Source organism: Calypte anna, chromosome 24 (genome assembly GCF_003957555.1).
Source record: "Calypte anna isolate BGI_N300 chromosome 24, bCalAnn1_v1.p, whole genome shotgun sequence".
NCBI classification, from domain to species: domain Eukaryota; kingdom Metazoa; phylum Chordata; class Aves; order Apodiformes; family Trochilidae; genus Calypte; species Calypte anna.
The window spans coordinates 6,137,929-6,157,874 of NC_044269.1; the positions used below are offsets into that span (position 1 = coordinate 6,137,929).

General features: G+C 52.8%; 2 protein-coding genes across 12 annotated transcripts in view; one reads left to right on the forward strand and one right to left on the reverse strand.

Annotated features, from left to right (window-relative positions):
• Positions 1-251: 251 nt before the first annotated feature.
• Positions 252-5,771, reverse strand: HTR3A (5-hydroxytryptamine receptor 3A). Of its 3 annotated transcripts, XM_030464842.1 has the most exons (8): positions 5,162-5,771; positions 5,025-5,069; positions 4,566-4,675; positions 3,864-4,033; positions 3,515-3,675; positions 3,088-3,298; positions 2,686-2,962; positions 252-2,589 (listed from the first exon to the last, which is right to left on the reverse strand). In XM_030464842.1, the coding sequence occupies exons 1-8, from the start codon at positions 5,303-5,305 to the stop codon at positions 2,370-2,372; spliced, it is 1,338 nt and encodes a 445-aa protein (XP_030320702.1). In that variant the 5' UTR covers positions 5,306-5,771; the 3' UTR covers positions 252-2,369. The 3 variants fall into 3 exon arrangements, with proteins under 3 accessions (XP_030320702.1, XP_030320701.1, XP_030320700.1); XM_030464841.1 differs by lacking the exons at positions 4,566-4,675; positions 5,025-5,069; positions 5,162-5,771 and having other exon boundaries at positions 252-2,650; positions 2,729-2,962; positions 3,088-3,675; positions 3,864-4,204; XM_030464840.1 differs by lacking the exons at positions 4,566-4,675; positions 5,025-5,069; positions 5,162-5,771 and having other exon boundaries at positions 252-2,650; positions 2,729-2,962; positions 3,088-3,938.
• The window catches only part of USP28 (ubiquitin specific peptidase 28), a 28,434-nt gene continuing 12,763 nt past the window's right edge, over positions 4,276-19,946 (forward strand). For 3 of the 9 annotated variants that reach the window (XR_003988537.1, XM_030464820.1, XM_030464826.1), the window contains exons 1-10: positions 10,946-11,013; positions 13,588-13,665; positions 14,419-14,551; positions 15,405-15,516; positions 16,145-16,307; positions 17,431-17,517; positions 18,351-18,488; positions 18,926-18,999; positions 19,394-19,470; positions 19,578-19,726. Coding sequence is in view for 8 of the 9 variants with exons in the window: in XM_030464820.1 (XP_030320680.1) it covers positions 10,972-11,013; positions 13,588-13,665; positions 14,419-14,551; positions 15,405-15,516; positions 16,145-16,307; positions 17,431-17,517; positions 18,351-18,488; positions 18,926-18,999; positions 19,394-19,470; positions 19,578-19,726 (1,053 nt within the window). In the remaining variant the exon portion in view is untranslated. Of the gene's footprint in view, positions 4,364-4,397; positions 4,909-5,075; positions 5,189-5,874; positions 6,797-7,818; positions 9,774-10,262; positions 10,373-10,931; positions 11,014-13,587; positions 13,666-14,418; positions 14,552-15,404; positions 15,517-16,144; positions 16,308-17,430; positions 17,518-18,350; positions 18,489-18,792; positions 18,811-18,925; positions 19,000-19,393; positions 19,471-19,577; positions 19,727-19,946 lie in introns of those variants that run through there. The other 6 variants (XM_030464823.1, XM_030464822.1, XM_030464824.1 and 3 more) reach the window with 6 other exon arrangements.

The following is a 19,946-nucleotide window of genomic DNA, read 5'->3' on the forward strand; positions in this document are numbered from 1 at the left end:
GAAAGATGCAGTGTGGGGACCCATGGTGGTGAGTTTGGGAGGTCCCATCCCCAATCCCTCCCTGGGGGTGCCAGTGTCTCCATGGGCTGGTAATAGAGTGGGTTCACCGAGATGAAAGTGAACACTCAAGACCCTGCAACCCCTGATGATTGCTTGGTGCTGAGCTCACAACTCCTGGATTTATTTACCCAACTTCATCAGCATCTGCACCCTGCTCCTGCTGCAGCAAACCACCATGTGGTGGGTGTTGTGGTGCCCCCCAGGTGCTGTCCCCCAAGCAGGGTGCTGCAGGGCACTTGGACATTAATGACAGCATGGTGGGAGTCACGGGGTACAGAGCACCCCTCGTTTCTCTCCAGGGGTGGTTGATGTGGGTCATGGTGTGTTTTGGGGGCTGTGTGTCCATGCAAGGTCCTGGTGGTGGTCTCCACAGCACAGCTTTTGTGGGGAGCTTTTGAGGGGGGAGTGTTGGTCCTGCACCCCACTGGGTGCATGTCCTGGTTGGGGGACATGTGGCCCTGGCCAGGATAAAGATGAGTAGAATAACAGCTATGGGTGCAGGGCTGGGCCTTTGTCTGCACACTTGCGGCAGCTGGGAGTGATTATACTGCAACAATGTTCTGTTCTATCAACATTATGTCCTCATTAAGCCTTTATTAGTAGATTAAATTCAGATTTATTGATTTTTTTTTCTTTTTTTTTTTAAGAGGAATATCCAGGCTCCTCTGGGAGAGACGCCTGGAACTTTTTCCCCACATGCAGCACTTTCCAAAGCAGCGAGAGGACAAAGGGAGAACCTGGAGCTTTTCCTGAAGCCTCTGCTTCCAAAGGGGAAGGACCTCTGAGCCACGCGAGGGGTTGGGTGAGAGATGGCTCCTTAGTGCAGGGAAGGACAAGGACTGTGTGGCTGCCGATGGTCTCCACAGGTGAGCATCCCATAGTGGGTCCCTGAGGGGCAGCCAGGATCTCATTGGACAGGAGAGGGATGGTGAAGGCAGGGATCTTGCTGCCCCATCTCCTTGAGCGTGTGCCTGGGTCAATGGGCCCATTGGATTTGTCTGTTGGAGCGTTTGATGTTACACGAAAGCGGCTCATTCCAGAGGGTGTTAATTGCCCGCTGCAGTGATCAGGTCTGTAGCACCATCGATCTCAGTACGATCAATGGGCTGATTTAGTGTCTCGCCAACTCTTTAGCTGGACACCTCATCAATAGGCAGCCACTTACCAACCATCGGCACATTAGCAGAGGCCAGCAGCAATGGGAGCCCACTCCACCCGTCCTCAGCCCCATCACTCAGTGAGTAGTTTTCCTGCAGGTGATGGCTTCAGGGCAGCAAGTGGGGCCCTTGCTCCAGGACTGGTGGGCTTGGGGACGGAGGAGAGCCACAGCGTCTCCAGCACTTCCCAGGATTGGGGAGCCTGCACTGGTTGCTCAGGTACGTTTCCAGCATGAAGAGCAAGGTGCACCTTTGCAGGGTCTTGGGCAAGTGCAGCAGGGCCAGGGACCACCCCAAAAATACAGTTAGTGTTTCTACTGTGAACCCTCTGAGCCCACCAACGTAGAACCAAGAGTAGGTGCTGCCTGGGGCAGATTCACTCAGGCACTTGGCGCTCAGTCCCACTGCTGGGATGCAGCCAGTGGAGAGGGATAGACCAAGACGTGGTAGTATTTGGGGACCCGGTGGGTCTCCCAGCACCCTGTCCCCACACAGCCAATCCGTTTGCTACCTGGTTGTCATCAGCCAGCACTGGTTCTCTCCCGGTTTGCTGCGCAGGAGCGTGATGGGGATCTGCTGGGCAAGCATGTGCAGAGGTGATGGGGGTGGAATAAAGGCCCAGGGGGTAACGAGGAGGGGACACAGGCATGTGGCCCTTGGTTCTTCATGCATAGAGGTGGGGTCTTACATGGGGTATCCAGGGTGAGGAACAGCAGCGCTGGGAGCATGGGGGACGCCCAGGCAGACAAGGGCCCGTGATTCAATGGGCATTCAGGGGCAGGGGGAACCCTTTGGGGCACTGGGGACTCCACGGTGTAGCGGGGACTCTTTGGGTCACCCCCTGGATCAGCGGGGACGCCCACACCCCCCCCGGCATTGGGGACGGGACCCCCTGTGTGCGCGGGCGGGGCGGGACCGGGCGGGCGCTGTCCTCGGTGCTGAAACGGGAGCCGCTGGTGGGGGCGGGGGAGCATCGCGCGAGGGTTGCAGAGAGGGTTGGGGGAAGCGGTCTTAGTTCTGCCTCTGTGTCCACCTCCCATAGAGTTAGAGGGAAGGTGGTGAAACCCCGGCCAGCCCCTCATCGAGGAGCGAGGCAGGGTTGGGGGTCCCACCTTCCCACCCTCCCCCTCCCCCCCCTGTGTTGGGCGCTGCTCAGGCATCCCGCCACACCGACCAGAGGGTGCCCAGAGTGATGGTATAGGCCAGGACAGCCAACAGGTAGGCTCGGAAGAGCAGGATGTCCAAGACATAGCCCACTTGGAGCCACTCGCGGGCCACATCACGGAACTCCTCACGTTTCTCCAGGAACTGGCGGATGGCGGTGACCTCACGCAGGAGGCCATGCGCCAGTGGGGACCCTTCCCCTGGGGGTCTCGTGCCCCCTACCACCTCACACTCACGGGGGTCCTCACAGCTGTAGGGGTTCAGATTGGCTGCAAGATGGAGAGAGGTCAGTGTGAGAAATCACCCCAGAGGGGGAGCAGGGGTCCCTGTGGGTGGGCAGTCCTCACCTGTGCTGTCTGTGTTCTCCACCTGCCTGGAGATGTCAGAGCTCTGTGGCCTGCTCTGGCTGAATTTCTTCTTGTCGCGGATGCAGAGCAGGATGGGGGCTTGTTCCAGCAGCAAGTGCTTCACCCAGTGTGGGACGTGGGGCTGCAGGTCTTGCTTGTGCACCAGACGCACAATGAGAATGGTCTCTGTCAGGCTGATGACCAGCAGCGCCATGCACACCACGAAGTAGATGCCTATGGGGATGTCAGTGAGGTGAGTGGCCTGCAAAGGACTATGCACAAAGCCTGGTACTGGAGAGTCCTCCCTGCCCAGCTCCCCGTGCTCTTCATGGGGAGCATCAGCTCCTGCTGAGCTGTACCTATCAAGGGGGTGCCAACAGCAGTAGCTGGCAGCGTGTCAGATACAATGATGAGGAAAACCGAGTAGCCCAGCAGAAGGGTGATCTTGAAAGAGACTCTCTCGCCGCTGTTGGGAGGCAGGTAGAAGCCCACAATGTCCATGACCATCAGGAAGATGCTGGGGAGCAGCAAGCTGACGGTGTAGAAGAGGGGGCGTCTCCGGATGACTACCTGTGAGACAGAGAGACAGGAAGGGCTCAGTGAAGAGTTGAATGAGGGCTTGAGCTGGTGCAACTTTCCACCAAGGCTGGAGAGGATGGTAGAATGCCAGAGGAAGGGCAAGAGCACTATGGCAGGGAGCAGCTGTGTGATCAGCCGACAGGTACAGTGGCAAAACCCTTCCCTAGACCCCCATCCCCGAACAACATGGTGGCCAAAGACCCTTACATAGAACTTCATCTCAGCGTAGCTGTCACTGCTCTTGACTCTGAACTCCTGGAAGTGGGTGAGGACGTAGAGCAGCTCCCACTCACCCTGGTTCATGAAGACACTACGGTCGAACTTGACCAGGTCTGGCTGCCGCCACAGCGAGAGGTTGATGTCATGGACTGGGGATAGAGCAGAGATGAGAACCCAGGGGTGCACGGGCAGCTGCCAGCCGCTCCAGCCGGGCAGGGCGCCTGCCCTCCCTTCATACATCCCCGGTCCGCTGGGGCCATCTAGAGGGGCGAGCTGCCTTCTGCACAGAGCTCCGGCCCGCCGAGGTCTGCCCGCTCCCCCGAGCCCCCGCACTCACTGTGGTGCAGCCAGCTGGTGAAGGTGAGCGAGCAGTTCTGGACATCGAAGGGGAAGTTGTAAATGTCCAGGCTGCAGGCGGTCATCACCTGGATGGGTTTAAGGTTCTGCACCTCCCCGTGGTGGCTGACGTAGACATAAGGGACACGGGGCGACCTTCCAACATCCACGCTGGGGACACGAGGGACAGAGAGCAGGGCTAAGGAGTGCTCTGAACAGGGGCCCTGGGCTGGGGTTTACTCCCCACGCTGCTTTTTTAGCAGTTCCTACCGGGCACCACCTCCGTGCTGCCTGGGACACTGCCCTCTACCCAAGCAGCATTTGTGTCCTTTTCCAGGGTCTCTCTGGAGCCGGGAGGGAGCACCTTATATCCCAGCAGAGTGGGAAGGACGCCGGCTGGCATCGTGGGAAGGGCCGGCCGTTCTGCAGCTGCCCTCGCATTGTGCTGCCTTCACAAAGCCTTTCTCCAGCTATCTGGATCCCACCCCCGGCACGGCGCGGGTAATTACGGTCGGTTGCAGTTAGCCAGCGCTGGAAGCGGCCCAACTGCCGAGCCGGTCCCCATCTGCGGCTCGCCCAGCGCTGCCAGCTCTGTGCCGGGAATACAAAGCACGGGCGGCTCGTGCCCGCGGTGGGCGAGGGGGCCCGGGCCCCTGCCGCACCCTACTCCCCTCCCCACGCCCGAGGGTCTTGCCTCACTCACAACTCGTTGATGAGGATGTCGGGCACCCAGATGCTCTCGGCAGGGAGGGAGATCTGTGTCAGGTTGTCGAAGTGCGCCGGGTCCCACTGAAGGAACTCATCCGTCCAGTGCTGGGGACAAGGGAGACGGGCTTGGAGGGGAAGCCCCTCCATCCCCTTCATCCCACCAGGACCCTGGCTCACGCCAGCACCCTGCCACAGGAACCAATCTCTGGAGTCAGCCACAGGAGGGAGGACATTCTGGTCTTGCAGCAATCCCACCACCCAGTGGTGCAAAATGTGAAGCATGAACACTGAACCTGAAGTTTCCTGCCCCACAGAGATCTGGCCACAACCTGGGACAGGTTGGTCCTTACTGCACTCCTCTACTCTGAGACAACCTGCATTTGCAGGAGGGCTCGACCCCAGAGTGGGGGGCTAGAAAAAGGGGGGACAGGTTTCTGTGGAATCATCTGCTCACCTGCCTGTACCAGATGTAGGTGGTCAGCACCTGGTTCTTTTCATCCTGCAGGAAGAAGAGGAGATGCTGTTGATATTCTGGAAGACGCAGAGGGTGCCATGCCAGGAGCACAGCGCGTGGGGGAGCTGAGGACTCACCACGCTGAGGATGGCATAGACCATGAGGTCAATGGCCACAGTGGTGGTCGTCCGCCAGTCCCGCACAGGGCGGGTGCCCTTCTGGTAGTGGGCAAGGAGATGGTGGGACAGGCGGCGCAGGGCAGGCTCGGTGGGCTCCAGCATCTGGGCCCTGGGCTGGGTACCTGCAGAGGAGGGAGGAAGGGATGGATGGAGAGAGAGAGACAGGGGGCTGCCCACACCAGGGGTGTGCCATGAACCATGGGATGCTGCTGGCTGACAGCCTGCACTGACTCATTGTGGTTTCCCATCAAACTTAAATAGGAAAATCCTGGTGGAAAACAGAACTGTCAGAACCATCACATAACATGTTCTTAATGTCTTCTGCTGTGGGGCTGTGACCCTTCCCCAGGCCTTGGAGGGCAGGGCTGCTATCTTCCACCTCACCTGGACAGTGGCAGCAGGGGATGGTGAGGGACTTACTGTCCCCCAAGTGAGTGTCCAACTGCTGGCTCCTTGCAGGGGCATTTTTGTGCTGTGCAGGGGGTGGAAGTCAGAGATGAGCTGGGTGCTAACTGCATGCATTAGAGACCTTGGTATTTATTAGGGATCCTGCTATTTATTAAGGATCCTGCTATTTATTAGGGATCTTAGGGTTGCCTCCCTGTGGAAACCCCTTGGGTACCCATGTCCTCACCGCCAGGCAACCAGTGATGTCATGGATAAGCCAGGGCAGCGGAGCTCCAGCCATTGCTTTGCTCTGTAGCATGCCCAGCCCTGGAGCCCGATTCCCACATAATGAAAGGGACTAATTGGGATACATCTGCAGGATTCAGGGAAAAGCTGACAGGAAGGGAACTTTAATTTATCTTTTAAGCTGGAAAAAGAACCCAAAAACCAGCAGCCTCAGCCCCTTGGAGGGGTTGCTGTGGGTTGGGATGCTCTGGTTGTGTGGAGGGAGCACTGGGCTGACTGGCCTGGATACTCCCTGCCTTTGCTATGGATCCCAGCCCCAGAGCTCTGCCGACAGCTCACCTGGCACAGATGGACACAGCCTTGGTACATCTGCACCAACCTTCCTGCCCTCTTACCCCGGCATCATTCAGTGGGAGCACCCTTGGTCCCCCTCCTCTGCTGCCAGCTTCACCATGGTGACTGTGGAGGAGAGTTTGGAGTGAGGAACACTGTCCCAAGGACAGGGGCTGTCTATCTGACCTGAGTTACAAGCCTGCCAGAAAGGATTTTTTCCTATTATTTCCCAGGAAGGTTAAATGGGAAGAATAATACCCATTGCTCGGGAATACCCTAGCAGCTTGGTTTGTGCTGTGCAAAGCTGAGATTACAAACCAGCAGCACAGCATTGTTTCTGCAGGCTGCCATCCCTGAAACCCTGCTCTGCCTTAGGAGGGAGGAAATGTATCAGAGAAATCTGCCTGGTGCGATGACCAGGCATCAGCTGCCAGACCAAGAAGTGAAGGTAGGGGATCACCTGGCTCTTTCTCTTCCCACAGGGCTGGAACCCTGCATGCCCCTGCAGTGCTGGGGAACCCCTTTCCCATGGGCCCATGGCATGGAGCCGGTTGAACACAGCATCACACCCTGCATCCCTGGCAAGGGCACTGACAGGAGAGGTTCCCCAGCCCTAGCTTCTTGCAGGTATGCTGTTTTCCATAGCATTAAGGTCCTGGTGAGCAGCAGCCTGAGCTGCCCAGGCCTCAGGAGGTGCATTTGGGTGCAGGGAGCATCTGCTCTGTCCCACCCCTGCCTCGGGCCCCTTGCCTTACCTGGGCTCTGCAATGTCCAGGCGAGCAACAGCAGGGCCAGGAGCATCCTGAGCATGGTGGGTGCCGTGGTGGATCCTCCCTGGTCCAGTGGTGTGGTGAGCCCCGGAGGGGAGGCTGCCACAGCTCCATCCTCGCTTTCCCTTCGCCGCCGCTTTTTGAGAACGCCCAATTAATCTGGCAATCAGCCTCTGCCGCTGCATCAAGTTTCAGGCTGGGAGGATGGGAGAGGAACCCACCCAGCCCGCCCCCTGGCTCCCCTGGGGCTCCCCATCCCCTTGCCAGGCATTGAGCCATGGGAAAGGAGGTTTTGGGGGGCAAAGACTTGTGCTTGTGTGCAGGAGGAGTGGGAGAGAGGGATGCCGCAAGGGCCAGGAGATCATCAGCAGTGGAAAAGTCGGGGGGAACTCTCCGAGATGGGCTGTGTGTCCAGGGAGATGACAGGGACACAGCCCTAGCTGGGGATGGGCTTGAACTGGGGAGAACAGATGGTCAGTCTGGAGGTACCACGGTGGCAGATGCAGGTGGTAGTCAGCACATACCTGGGGTAAGCAAAGATTCCTCAGCCCCCTCCAACCTAGGTCCCAGACCAGAGGCTGTTTTCAGTACAGAAATTTGCATTTGCCTGCAAATTCAGCACGACAGCTTTTTTACCAACCTTCCCAAATATGTAGCACCTTTGGGAAAACAGGACCATGAGTGAAGGCTGGTCCCATATGATCAAAAGCAAAAACATGTTCACCGGTGCCCTGTGCAGCATCCTTCCTTCTGTGTCACAGCATCATGTCCTTGATGCTGGCCAAGGTCCCTCTACCTGGCAGGGGACTTTCCCCCCAGCCCCCTCCCCTGTAATCAGATATGTTTGTGTACTAGTGTCTGTGTTTGTCTGTGTTGCAGATGCCTGTGAAGCTGCTGGAAGTGCCGGGGAAGCGGTGGGCAGAGCCTGGAGCCCGCGGCGGCACGGAACAAATTGCATCAGCTGGCAGCGTGGAGTCACTTAAACGAGATAAGAATTAGTGCGCAGCCTGATGAACTCCCCTCGGCTGCCAGCAGCCGTGTCAGGCAGCGAGCGAGAGCAGAGCCGCCACTAATTTGATTTCTTGGCTCCGTTAGCGGCTGGCAAGTCACCTCCCGGGGAGTGCAGGCAGCTCCGAGCTGGTTCACCTTATTGAATCTGGGAGATGGGAATCACGGGCAGCGCCGCGGCGGCGCTGGGGACCCTGCCCCTCTCCCCCGGACGTGTGCCCATGAAGGGCAGGGTGCAGCCGAGGGGACAGGGCTGCTCCAGTGGAGCCTCTGCTCCAGCATCATTAACTCTGAGTTTTCTCCCTTGGGTTTTACATCTTCATCTTAAAGAGATTTTAATGTAGTTCCTATCAGCCCTCCTGTTATTGGATATCTAATTAGCGTGATCTATTAGGGCTTCATATTGCGGGTGGGAGGCTCTTGCAGGACGTTCTGCAGGGCTGGTGATATCAATCGGCAGCGCCCGGATCAGATTTACTTTCCGAAATGGCGTAATGGGATTTTATTAGGCCTGTAATCTGCCACACTGTAATTGCTTTTCTGGGAATCGAAGTGCTTGGCATCTGGGGCTTCCTGCTGCTCATCCCTGTGCCCCCTGCCCACAGCATCTCGGTGCTGGAATGGAAAACCCTCCCTGAGGCTATGGAGCTGCTGGAGGAGCCACTCATCCCCTAAAACATTGTGATGTTTTGCTGGTAGAGTCTCAGTCCCTGTTTGTGTGTCTTGGAACAAATTTTTCAGCTTTTCATCTCGATTAAGGGCTTTTCCCCCAGGGTAGCCAGGTGCTATGGATGGCAAGTAGTGGACATCAGCTGGTGCTGGTTGGCTGGTGGGGAAAGCACAGGAACAGCACAGAGTGGATGGGATGAGGGATGCTCAACATCCCTACTTATGATGCTCAGCCTTCCCCATTGCCCTATCTTGCCCTTATCAGGACCCTTATCAAGCCCTGTGCTGGTGTCATTCCCATAGCACCAATATCCCAGGAGCTCCACTGAGCTCCGTGCAGGACAGGATGCTGCAGCCAGGTTGGGGACCAGGGAGGAAGGCCTTGGCTGCAGCAGATGCAGAGCAGGCAGGAGAGAGAGGCAGGAATCTCCTTTCAGAGCTCATCCAGGGCGTCAAAAGCAATAAAGCATCACGGTGGAGCCCTGGCAGCACAGCTGCTGGCCAGCCCCAGCCCCATCAGGTACCCGAGGCCGCCCATTACGGAGCCTTGTGCTGCCTGAATTGCATGTCTGCTGTGATTTAACACTGCGAGACATGAAATAAACACCTCATGCAGGCAGGGCTGCCAGCACGGATGGGATGGCCACAGCCCCCACACTGGTGTGGTGCAGGGTCAGTAGGTCCTCAGCCTGGGATCCCGGGGATCTCACATGGGGTATGCTGCTCGCTTCCCAGCTCTAAGCCCACTCTCAGCAGAGAGCCCAAAGCTTCCAAATTCCCCAGTGAAGGGGGAAGTGCTTTCCCTCCAGTTCTCCTCCCCATTAGACACCCTCCAGGTGTTTGCAATCTTCTGCCACCACTTCGTTGCCCATTAAAGCCAGGCAGTAACCAGCACATGGAGGGACTTGAAGCCCCTTTTTGCTAATGAAGGAGATCCAGCTCCTCAGAAGTTGGGCAGAAATGGCCTTGCTGATAGCCAGCCCCACTTGTTTGTTTTGCTGTGACTGTCTTTTGCTTTTTTTTCTTTCTGTTTTTTTAAAGGAGATCTATGGCTGAGCCTCACAGGGCAGGATAGCAAAGGTGGGCTCCAGCTGCCTGCTGCTTTCTCAGCAGAGCCCCCAAGGGTGGAATTGCAGCAGAGATTTTGCACACTCCAGGTATGTAAAAGTCTCCTCTCCCTTTCCCACTTTTCATCCTGACCCTTCTGCTGTGACTGTTGTTTTTAAGACCCTCCCTATAGAAATCAGTGCTTCTAGCCTGGGGCTGGGTAAGCTGGAGCCATCCTTCTTCCAGGAGTGGTGTAGACGGGAGCTGCTCTGCAGGGTGGTGGGGCAAGGATGCACTGGTCCAGGGATGCTCCTGGTCCAGGGATGCTCCCAGAGAAAGCAGGGGCAGATGCAGATCAGGTCAGAGGGGATGAAGCAATGCTGGAGAGGTCGGCCCTGCCTCCTGGGGTGTGGAGGGGAAGGTAAACATTTCCAGGCTGCACCACCTCCATCCCATGGCCCAGGATTTCTCAGGGCAGAATGGATTTGGGTTGGTCTCCATTTTGGGGTGCCGAGCTAGAGATAAGCACAGCAAGAGACTTTGTGGGGAGGGTCCTGAGGATCAAAGGAGTTGAAAACTTTCTGCTGTTTCTATTTAAGAACCAGGAGCCTGACAAGGAAGCCCCAGTGACAAGGCCACCAGCCAAGAGTGACACCGCCCAGAGCTGGGATGCAACCAAGGGGCAACGATAGATCCCTCGTCCTGCTAGGTGAGAAATTCCTCTTGCTGGGGACCATTTCCCATCTCAGGTGTTCTTGCCATGGCAGGAGATGCTCGGGGGCAGCATTTCTTTCCTTGAATTTTAAACATTTTAAACGGGGCATATGTGTTTTTAATTTGCATGTCAGGGAAACTGGAGGACACTGCTGGTTTGCTCGCCCTCTTGCCTCCCGAATTTGGGCACCTGTGGGAACAAGTTGTGACAGTCGCAGAAAGGGCTCCACTGACATTCAGTCACTTTTCCCAAAGCTAAAAGGCAAGGGACAGAGGGTGACAGCCCAGGGACAATCAAGTGTGAACAATGCCATCCGGGAACTGGGCTGGTTTATTGGGGCTGGGGGTTTTATAATTTCTTTAATAATTCTCTTTAAGAAAAAAAACCCCAAACCTTGAACCCGTAAGCAGGATCACCGCTGGTCAGGGAGCCCCCCCCGGGTCCCGTTTCTGCCGCTGCTTGGGGCAAGAAACGGGGGGAACGGGGCTGGGGGGGGTGCGGCGGTCGCCGGCAGGGGGCGCTGCCGCGGGCGGCGCTCGGCGCAGGCGCGTGTCGGCGGCGCTCGTCTCGGCGGGTTTCAGCTGCCTGCCGAGATGACGGCGGAGCTGCAGGCCCCGGGCGGCGGCGGGCAGGTGGTGAGAGACACCGGGACCTCCGGGGGGGAACGCCCGGGGAGGGGGGCTGCTGCTTCTGCTCTTGTTCTCCCCAGCGCCTCGCCGCATGCCTCCCCTACGGCCTGCGCGGGCTCCCACCCCCTTCCCGTTTCTCCCCCCTCCAACCCTCTGCCGGTTCCCGGCGCTTCCCCCCCCTGCAGCGCGCCCGGGCCCCGTCCCCGCCCTGCCTCGTGTTTGGGTTTTTCACTGAGAAAATCCCATCCCTGGGGAGCCCGCCGGGCTGCCGGCAGTCGCCGTGTGCCGTTGGAGCCGTTACACCCGCAGCAGGGCCGGGCAGCGGCGGAGCGGGTGGACTTCCCCCCGCCGCCCCCAGACCGTGCCCACCGGCGCTGGGGGGCTGCCGGGCGTGCGGGAGTGCGTGTCGGTGGAGGGAGAGTTTGCGGTATGTAGGTTGGGAAAAGCCTGGGTCAGAAAGGAGCAGGCATTGTTCCTGCTGCTAGCTCGGGGGGCTCGGCCCGCTCTCTGTCCCTTTTCCCCATAAAAAGCGCAGCCGAGGAGCAGAGGCTGAAGGCCGTGGCTTTGCATCCCTCCTGCCTGCTTCTCCTGTCGCTCCGTTATATCTTGACATCCCCCTTGGCCTTCTTCGCATCCCCCTTGACCTGCAGCCTTCCCCGCTCTCAGCTTCTCACCGGAACAAACTACTTGTGATCGCAGTGGGTCACCTCAGAGCCAGGACACCGGCAGAACCTCCCGGTTCCATCGCTCGCCGGCTGGCTGTATCCTCCTCTCTCGCATCTGCGTTCCTCTCATCCTCTTACTGCTGAATTCCTCTCTTGTCGGTGTTATTTTCACGCTAAGAGCGTTTTGGTTTGGGTTGTGATTTTATTTTTTTTTTTTCCCCAGCAGGCAGGGCTTTGGTTTGGTTTGTGTTTTTTCAAATGCAGCGTGCATTGATAGAAGGAGCAGGCTGGCGTTCATGACCAGCTCTGGAGCTTGCTTTAAAGCACCACAGTGCATAACCTCACAAAGGAAACCAGGCTATAGTTACAGCAACAAAGCCACCGGCGCTTCCCTAAAAACTTAACAGATTTGTTGCACAGAGTGTGGTTCCCGATGGCGTTTGTGGGCTGGGCTGCCAGCCTCTCGGAACTTGTAGAGGATAAGCTCTGCGCTGTTGATACCAACCTGTCTGAGTAAAGGCTGAATGAATTGCACTGGAAATCATTAGAATATTAAGTGTTTGCTCAGAGTGGTAGGTCGGTAACTAGCGTTTATGGTTACAACAGCCTTTGTGAGTCCTCCTTCTGGTGAAGTAGAAAACCTCCTGAAAAATCATGCCCTGTCCTGCCTTGGGTTTCTTTGTAACGCAGTTTATTAGTGTGGTTTCTTTTTTCTCCTCCAGTGGAAAAACATGCCCTGCAGTGTTAGGTGGGGTTGGCTGAGGATCGGGCTGTTGGGGAAAGTAGCAAAATTAGCAACATGATATAAGTAGTTTGCCTTCGTGAAAAATGCCTGCCCTAGCCTCCTGCCCTTGGCTCCGCGTTGCATGGTTCCTCTTCATGCCAGAGGCTTTCCTGCCCCTTTCAGCTTCTCTCCAGACTGAAAATGTGCATGGGACAGGTTTGGAGGAAGTGTGCGTGCACACACATGTTCTTTTTCTTGTAAAAGTTAAGCAGAAGTAGTGTTTTGTGGGAGGCTATCAGGAACAGCTTGTCAGGGGAATTCCCATAAAAAATTAATCTGGGATTTTCTTTGTTTTAACCATTGGTATGGATGCATGCTGCCTGCATGGAGTTGGTGTGTGGAGCAGTGTCCATCAGTGGGATCGATGGATGGATGGCTCAAAGTAGTAGCTGACTCACTACTTGCTGAGAGGAACTCATGCTGCTGTGGTGAGCCAAGGCAGCAAAGGTTTGATAAGTCTGTTAAGGAGAATTTGTTTAATGGTTTTGGTTTTTTCCACCTGCCTGAACCCCAGAACAGGTTGATGGCTGTTGCTTAGAGGGAATATCTCACCTAGTTTGGAGTGGCCTGCATGGTGAGGGAAGGGGCATCAGCCTCTTGGGCCCTTGTTCTGTCACCTTATTGTCAGTGAGAAGTGACACGCACAAATGGCATGTGCAGCCAGACTGAAAATAGCCCCTGGCTGGTGCTGGAGAACATGCAGCCTCCTTATATGTCCTGCTGCACATGCCAAGGCTGCCTGGGGGAGGGGTCCTGTCCTACCACAGGTGGATGTGGCAGCAGTGTTTCCTCTCAGGCCTGCTGGTGTGAGAATACAACAGCTCAAACATTACTCTGCTAATTTAAGGGAAAAAATTGGGAGCTGGATGTTCAAGCTAGTGTTGGTATTACCATCAGGAAAGTGTGACAGGGTGTCACAGTTTAACACTGGCCTGGCAATTAAACCAAATAACATGGTCTCTATTAATCCCCCTCTTCTCCATGACAAACACAGGGGTTGTATCTCAATTTGTCAGTAGAAAGGAAAGCAAGCAGCAGTATTCTTTTGAGCCTCAGCAATCCTTGCAGGAACAGCCTGCTGTCTGTCCTGCTCACCTTTTCACATGATCTTTCTTTATTTCTTGCATGTAGGATTGCCAGATGCTTTTAAACCAGCTGAAAGAGATCACAGGAATTCAAGACTCAGCTTTCCTCCATGCTGCTCTAAAGGTTTGTGCCTGCTGTGGTTGTTCTGTGGCAAGGAGATCTCTGAATTTGTCCCAAAAGTTAGGCAAGCCCAGGCTCCTGCTGTCAGCAGGGAACATGCAAGTTTGGGATACATTCATTTGCACCTGAAACAAAAACCCCCTCACAGCGGGAAGCAGTTTTGCACTGCAGGCTTTTCCTGGAGATTCTGCTCCTCCAGGGCTGTTATCTGTGCAACCCACGGGTGGGTCAGAGCAGGCTTTCCTCCATGTAAATTGTTCCAGGAGTTCTGATTGACAGCTGCAGGAACATGGGTGACTTAGAGGCTGGTGGTCATCTTGTCCATCACCAGAACAGTCATCTATGCTTAGTTAGAATAAATGTAAAGGAGTTAAGCCCATGGTGCTCCTCCAAAGAAAGCCCTGTTTGGTTAAAAGACAAACATCCCTAAATCCACAGAATGTGATCCCTGGTGGCAAAGTACCCTGTGCCTTCAGGCTTCCCACAGCTACTTGACTCTTGTGAGGGAAATGAAATTAGTTAAAGGGGTCTGTATTGTCCTAGAGTAATACAGCTAAAGTGCTTTCCCACAGAGAAATTCCAGCCTAGGTTATATTCATTTTTTCCTGATGCCAGAGATGGCTCTCTGCTGTGGCCCGGATGAGCAGAGCCTGTGGCTATGTGCCCATCTCTGGCATGGGTACATTAGATGTCATGCAAATGTAAATGAAGTTAATGCTGGCACTGTGGATTTTTTTTCCCCTGTCATTCTGCTAGGCTGCTAATGGGGATCTTATGGAAGCTGTCACCTTCCTGACAGAGGAGCACGCTCAGGAGCCGTCTCGGGACACGGCTGCTGTGGAGCCGTCGGTGTGGGAAGGGAGCGCCGTGGGCAAACAGCTCCCACAAAGTGAGTGGATCCTCTCAGCTCACCCCAAGGGCTTTGTGTCTGCCAGGGAATTCCTCCAGCTCCTCTTCTGGTACTCCCCCTTGGACAATCTGAAAGGAAAGTGACTCAGTAGCAGTTTAATACTGCTTATAGGTGACAGCTCTTGGTGTTGTTTGACACAGTTGGTCTTGGCTGACAGAAAGCCCAGAAAGCTCCAGAAGCAGAGCAAGTAGAGAAGAGAGAGAACTGTCCCCTGTCAAGGATTGTACATGTCCTTCTGCAGCCTCTGCTGGTAGAGCAGGCAAACTGAATCTTTAGTATCCTGTTTCCATGAAAACCTAAAACCCTGATTGAGCTAGCAGCTTGACTACATGAGAAATGTTATTTTCCTTTCTCCTTGCCTATGTAACTGGTACATGAAATGACTCACAGCCTAGCACCCTGGCAGGAATGAAGAGAGGTGGCTCTGTGTGGTTGTGCTGATTTTATTGAAATGCTTTATGTCTTAAGGTGATGTCAGTTGTTGGCACTGGTGTCAGGGTACAGCACACAGACACAGCAGCTGATGTTCCTGTCTCATTACTTTAAGAGGTTTGAAGTGTTCCCCCAAGCTCTGAAGTTGGCTGTAAGGAAATCTGGCCAGTGCACAGCTGCATGGCCTGTCCTTGTATCCATCCTGCTTACTGGCTTTGTATGTTCCTCAGCATGATCCAAGCTAGAAGGATTTGTATTAAAAACTGGAGCTAGGAAATTATGCTCCTGCCAATTGAAAAGTCGTATTTGTGAGGTGTGATGTTTTCTAGAAACTCTTTGTAAAGAAAACCTATGCCAGCTCCTGGTAGAAAACTGATCAGAGTGCTGCCTCTGCTTCCAGATGTTACTGCTGCACTTGTCCCAGACAACAGAGATGACCTCAGTGCAGCTGATGTCTTCAGACCACTGGAAGCACCAAAAGCTCAGGCTGCAGAGCGAGATGCTGCTGCAAGGTCAGTGGGTCTGTATATTGCTTTTGTTTTTCTTGGTATCATAAGTAGATTCTTAAGCTGATAACTGCAAAATAAACATGAATCACCTACCAAATGCATGCCCGCTGCCTTTAGAAGGTGCTTGGGTTGTTGCTGCCTTCTGGGCAGCTGGGCTTTGTGTCTGGGGCAGTGCTGCAAGGCACAGAAAAAGCAGATTTAGTTGTGTCTTGTTCAGTCCCCACTGCTGCTGCTGACATGACACCTCAGAGGATGCTGTACTGCTGTGGCATCTCTTGAAGAAGCACTTTGAAATCTCATGCATTAATTCACCACCCTGTCACTCTGTAGCTGTCTCCTCCCTACCGTGGGTTTGCCTCCCTACTGGGTTTGCCTCCAGTTATGACTAAGTCACTTAGTCACTGCACTTTTGAAGGCAGCTGGTTCATGAAGGAAAATATGTACAGTTTGTCACTATCATTCCAAATTGTCTTGCAGTCATGTTTTCCATCCACCATGTGAGAAACAAAACTTCTCTGGAGTCCAATAAGACATCTGTTGTCTGTTGTGCTGGGCATCAGCTCTAGTTCCTTGCATGTGACAAGAGGGAAATAGGACTGTTTGACAGTAAGCTGTCCATCTTTTATGACAGACCACAGGAAGCACACTCTGCTGAAAACAAAAACCGCTCCAAAAGGAAACGCTGTGAAGTCTGGGGAGAGACCTCCAAGCAGAACAATTGGAGGAGAGTGGGTGACTGGCCTGTTGGCATGAAAAATATTGGAAATACTTGTTGGTTCAGCTCTGTCATACAGGTAATCAGAGAGACAAGTTCTTCAGGATTTGCTGCAGTCTTGGAGTCAAAATGTTTATCAGTTAGAATTAAACATGGAGCAGCTCTGTTGAGTGATAAGCAAAGATGACCATGCTGCAGTGAGACTTCTGTTTTTATTTGATAGGGTTCTGATTTCTTTGGGCTCACACAGAAAGAGACAAAGAGCAGTTAGATAGACTTTGAGTAAAAATAGATGCAGGTTCATATAATCTGTACATACTCGGGGGCTGTGGTGGTGCAGCAATGTCCTGATGCTTCCTGAATGGCAGAAGCTTGACTGGCAAATTGAACTGATAATTTAATTTTACTGTGGTTATTGTTGGGTCTGTAATGCGTGGTATATTGTGTTCCAGCTAATGGAACACACTGGCATTTGTACTTGAAGGAATAAGCAACTAGGCAGCATGTATTATTAGTGATAACCTAAACAAGGAGAGACACCAAGATGTCTTTGGTCTTAAGTTGTGCCAGGGGAGGTTTAGGTTGGATATTAGAAAGAATTTCTTTACGGAGAGGGTGATCAAGCATTGGAATGGGCTGCCCAGGGAAGTAGTGGATTCTCTGTCCCTGGAGATATTTAAAAAGAGACTGGATGTGGCACTCAGTGCCATGGTCTAGCAACCGCAACGGTGGTTCAAGGGTTGGACTCGATGATCTCTGAGGTCCCTTCCAACCCAGCCAGTTCTATGATTCTATGTGGAACTGAATTTGTCTCTTCTGACTTTTACAGCAGAGGGACATTAATTGTATGTCTCCTGCTTTGGTATTAAGTAAGAAAGCTTCCCATGGGCTCCTTTATCCCTGTGACTTGCTCCTGGATGCTGTTCCTAAGCTTGCCTGTGCAGAATAGAATACTTGTTCCTAAAATGGTGATTTGTACCCTAGAAATGGCAGGATGAGGCTTTGTTCTTTGATTTGTGGGAATGTGCTGTTCCAGCATGCAGACTGCACGCTTCCTGAACGTTTATGTAGTAATATAAAGCCAGCAAAAATTAGAAGTTAACAAAACAAGCTGTCAAGTAGAAGAGACAACTGGGCATCAAGTTGTGGTGAGTCAAAGCCTTGCAGGTGGTAACTGGTCTCTGCCTCTCTTTTCCTTGCAGTCTCTGTTCCAGTTGCCTGAATTTCGGAGGCTGGTTCTTGGGTACTCCCTACCTCCAAATGTGCTTGAAAGTTGTCGTAGTCACACTGTAAGTTTTCATCCAGGATTGCAGTCAAGTTTCCCTCCCCTGTGGAATCCTGTTCTGCTCATTCCCTTAGTAGATTTGATTTGGGGCCATGTGAGACTCTTGAGCCTGAGTTAATGGCTTTCAAATTGCCAGGAGGGGTTAAAGACAAATGTGGGAAATGCTTTTCAAAGACAGAACCACTGTAGAAGAAAATCAGGAGCTTCACGTAAAGCTTCCTCTAGACCTTTTAACTGTGGCATGAGGAGGAATTTGTGTCATAAAACTTGGTAGCTCCAGATTGTACATTGCTTCACATGCACCATAGAAGAGCTGGTGATTGAGCCAGGCTGGAGGTCCCTTGAGGCCCAGAGCCTTCTGAGAGCAGCCAGCAGAAGGCACTTAGAAAATATTTAGAGAAAAAGGTGTACAAAGAATAATCCTTCACTTTTTATATTGTTCTAACTTGTGGCCACCACCATTTAAGAGATTTCGTTGTAGTTGCTTTCATATATGTACTTGGTACTTTAAAAAACCTCAACTGCAGACAGAATAAATTCATAAATTCACAGGCTTTTGCCTTCTATTTTAGCAACTACTACTTCTGGCCCCCTTTCCTCTAAGGGTTTTGTTTGGATTACATTTTTTTTCCCATGCATCCATTGGGGGACCATATTGCTTCCAAGAAATGACACTGCATGTCTTTCTGCTTTTGTCCTTCTAACATCATCTCTTTCCTTGGTGGTTGGTGATACCTCTTAAGCTATGTGCACCCAGTATTCTGTAGCACTTTGTTTTAAGATGCTGCTCTTTCAAGTTGCAGGAAGGGTTTGGATTTTCTTCTTTTTGCAATGCAGGGAAAAAGAAATGTTGCATTCATGCAAGAACTTCAGTGTCTGTTTGCTTTAATGCTGGGGACACGTCGTAAGTTTGTAGACCCCTCTGCAGCACTGGAACTCTTGAGGGATGCGTTTAGATCCGCTGAAGAACAGCAGGTAAAACTGCCTTAAAAAGCCTTCTGCTTCCTTCACAGTAGCACTTGCAGCTGTGACGATCCTCTCTCGCCTCATTCTACTATTGCTTTTAGAGGCCTCTTCCCATGTTTGTCAACTGACAAGCAGCTGTCCCTGTGTCGTTTAGGCGAAATGTACGTGCTTGCTAATTAAACAGCCAGCATCACAGTGCTCTACCCAGTGCCATCTGGGTAGTTGGGAAGCGATCACAATAATTTCCTCTGATCTAGTTTGCAGATGAGCAGAGTGTTCATTATCGGTCTAAATCAGCCCAGCACTTGAGTTTCCCACTTCCTTTGGCTGGGTAGGTATGGCAGTGCCAGTCAGGTCCTCTGCCAGGGGCTGGTGAGACCAATAAGCCACAAAAGCACTTTCTGGTGGGTATGACACGTGACTCTCTACTTTTATCTCTCTTCTAGCAAGATGTGAGTGAATTTACACACAAGCTTCTGGACTGGCTGGAGGATGCATTCCAGCTTGCTGTGAACATCAAGTGAGTTTGCTGTGATCTCAGGAGTTTGACCTGACAGTCAGACACGGAGGAGAAGCAGATTTTTAAATGCAGCGTCTTAACAAACAACAGGGCTTCAGGTGAAAATGTTGAGATAATGAGAGAGAGAGTTCCTTCTTTACTGAGGATGGTGCTCCTTAAGTTCAAAAGATGTTTATGAAGTGTGATATCTACATTTCCTCTACATAAGCCTAGGACTTTGTTCAGTGCCCATGTGGCCTGCAGAGTAAATCAGCTTCTTTGGGGAACCTGAAAAATGTAACTTGGATAAAAAACTTTAATTTTTAGTGTAGGAAAATGCCCAGGCTTTGGTTATGACTTGGGGCTTTTTGACAGCCTGCAGCTGCAAAAAACGTGTTTTTTCTCTCTAAAACAGGAGCCCTGGGGACAAATCTGAAAACCCAATGGTACAACTTTTCTATGGTACTTTCTTGACAGAGGGTGTCCATGAGGGTGAGTGAAGGGTTTGGTAATCGATGTGTTAACTCCTTTGAGTGTTTTGATTTATAGCCCTGATGACATGGTTAGTTCACAAGTTTTGTCTCATTTCCATTGTCCAGGCAATACCTTTTCCAAGATTGAAGCCTTTGGTCAGTACCCCCTTCAGGTAAATGGTTATCGGAACTTAAACGAGTGCTTGGAAGGAGCCATGGTGGAGGGTGAGATGGACGAGGCGACAGCATCCCAGTCGGTGAAGTATGGACAGGAGGTTAGTTTTACATTTTGGTTTGGAGCTTTTCGTTGCCTGCTGCAGAAAAATGCAACACTTATAGCCCAAGGATGTCTCATTGCATTTTGATAACTTTAAATTATAAACGTTCCTGAAGAGCTGAATACAAAATATTTTCTGTGTACCTGGAATCTCACATAAATATGTGTTAATGGCTGGACACTAAGTCTTTCCTTATTTGTAGAGATTTGTTGTCCTA

Bases quoted from the DNA above. Each gene is read 5' to 3' on its own strand.
- HTR3A (XM_030464842.1), bottom strand. From the start codon at position 5,305: ATGCTGGAGCCCACCGAGCCTGCCCTGCGCCGCCTGTCCCACCATCTC. The intron at 3,676-3,863 runs GTGAGTGCGGGG...CTCTATCCCCAG, and splicing joins CACCAGCTGGCTGCACCACA to TCCATGACATCAACCTCTCG. The intron at 3,299-3,514 runs GTAAGGGTCTTT...TCTGTCTCACAG, and splicing joins ACGCTGAGATGAAGTTCTAT to GTAGTCATCCGGAGACGCCC.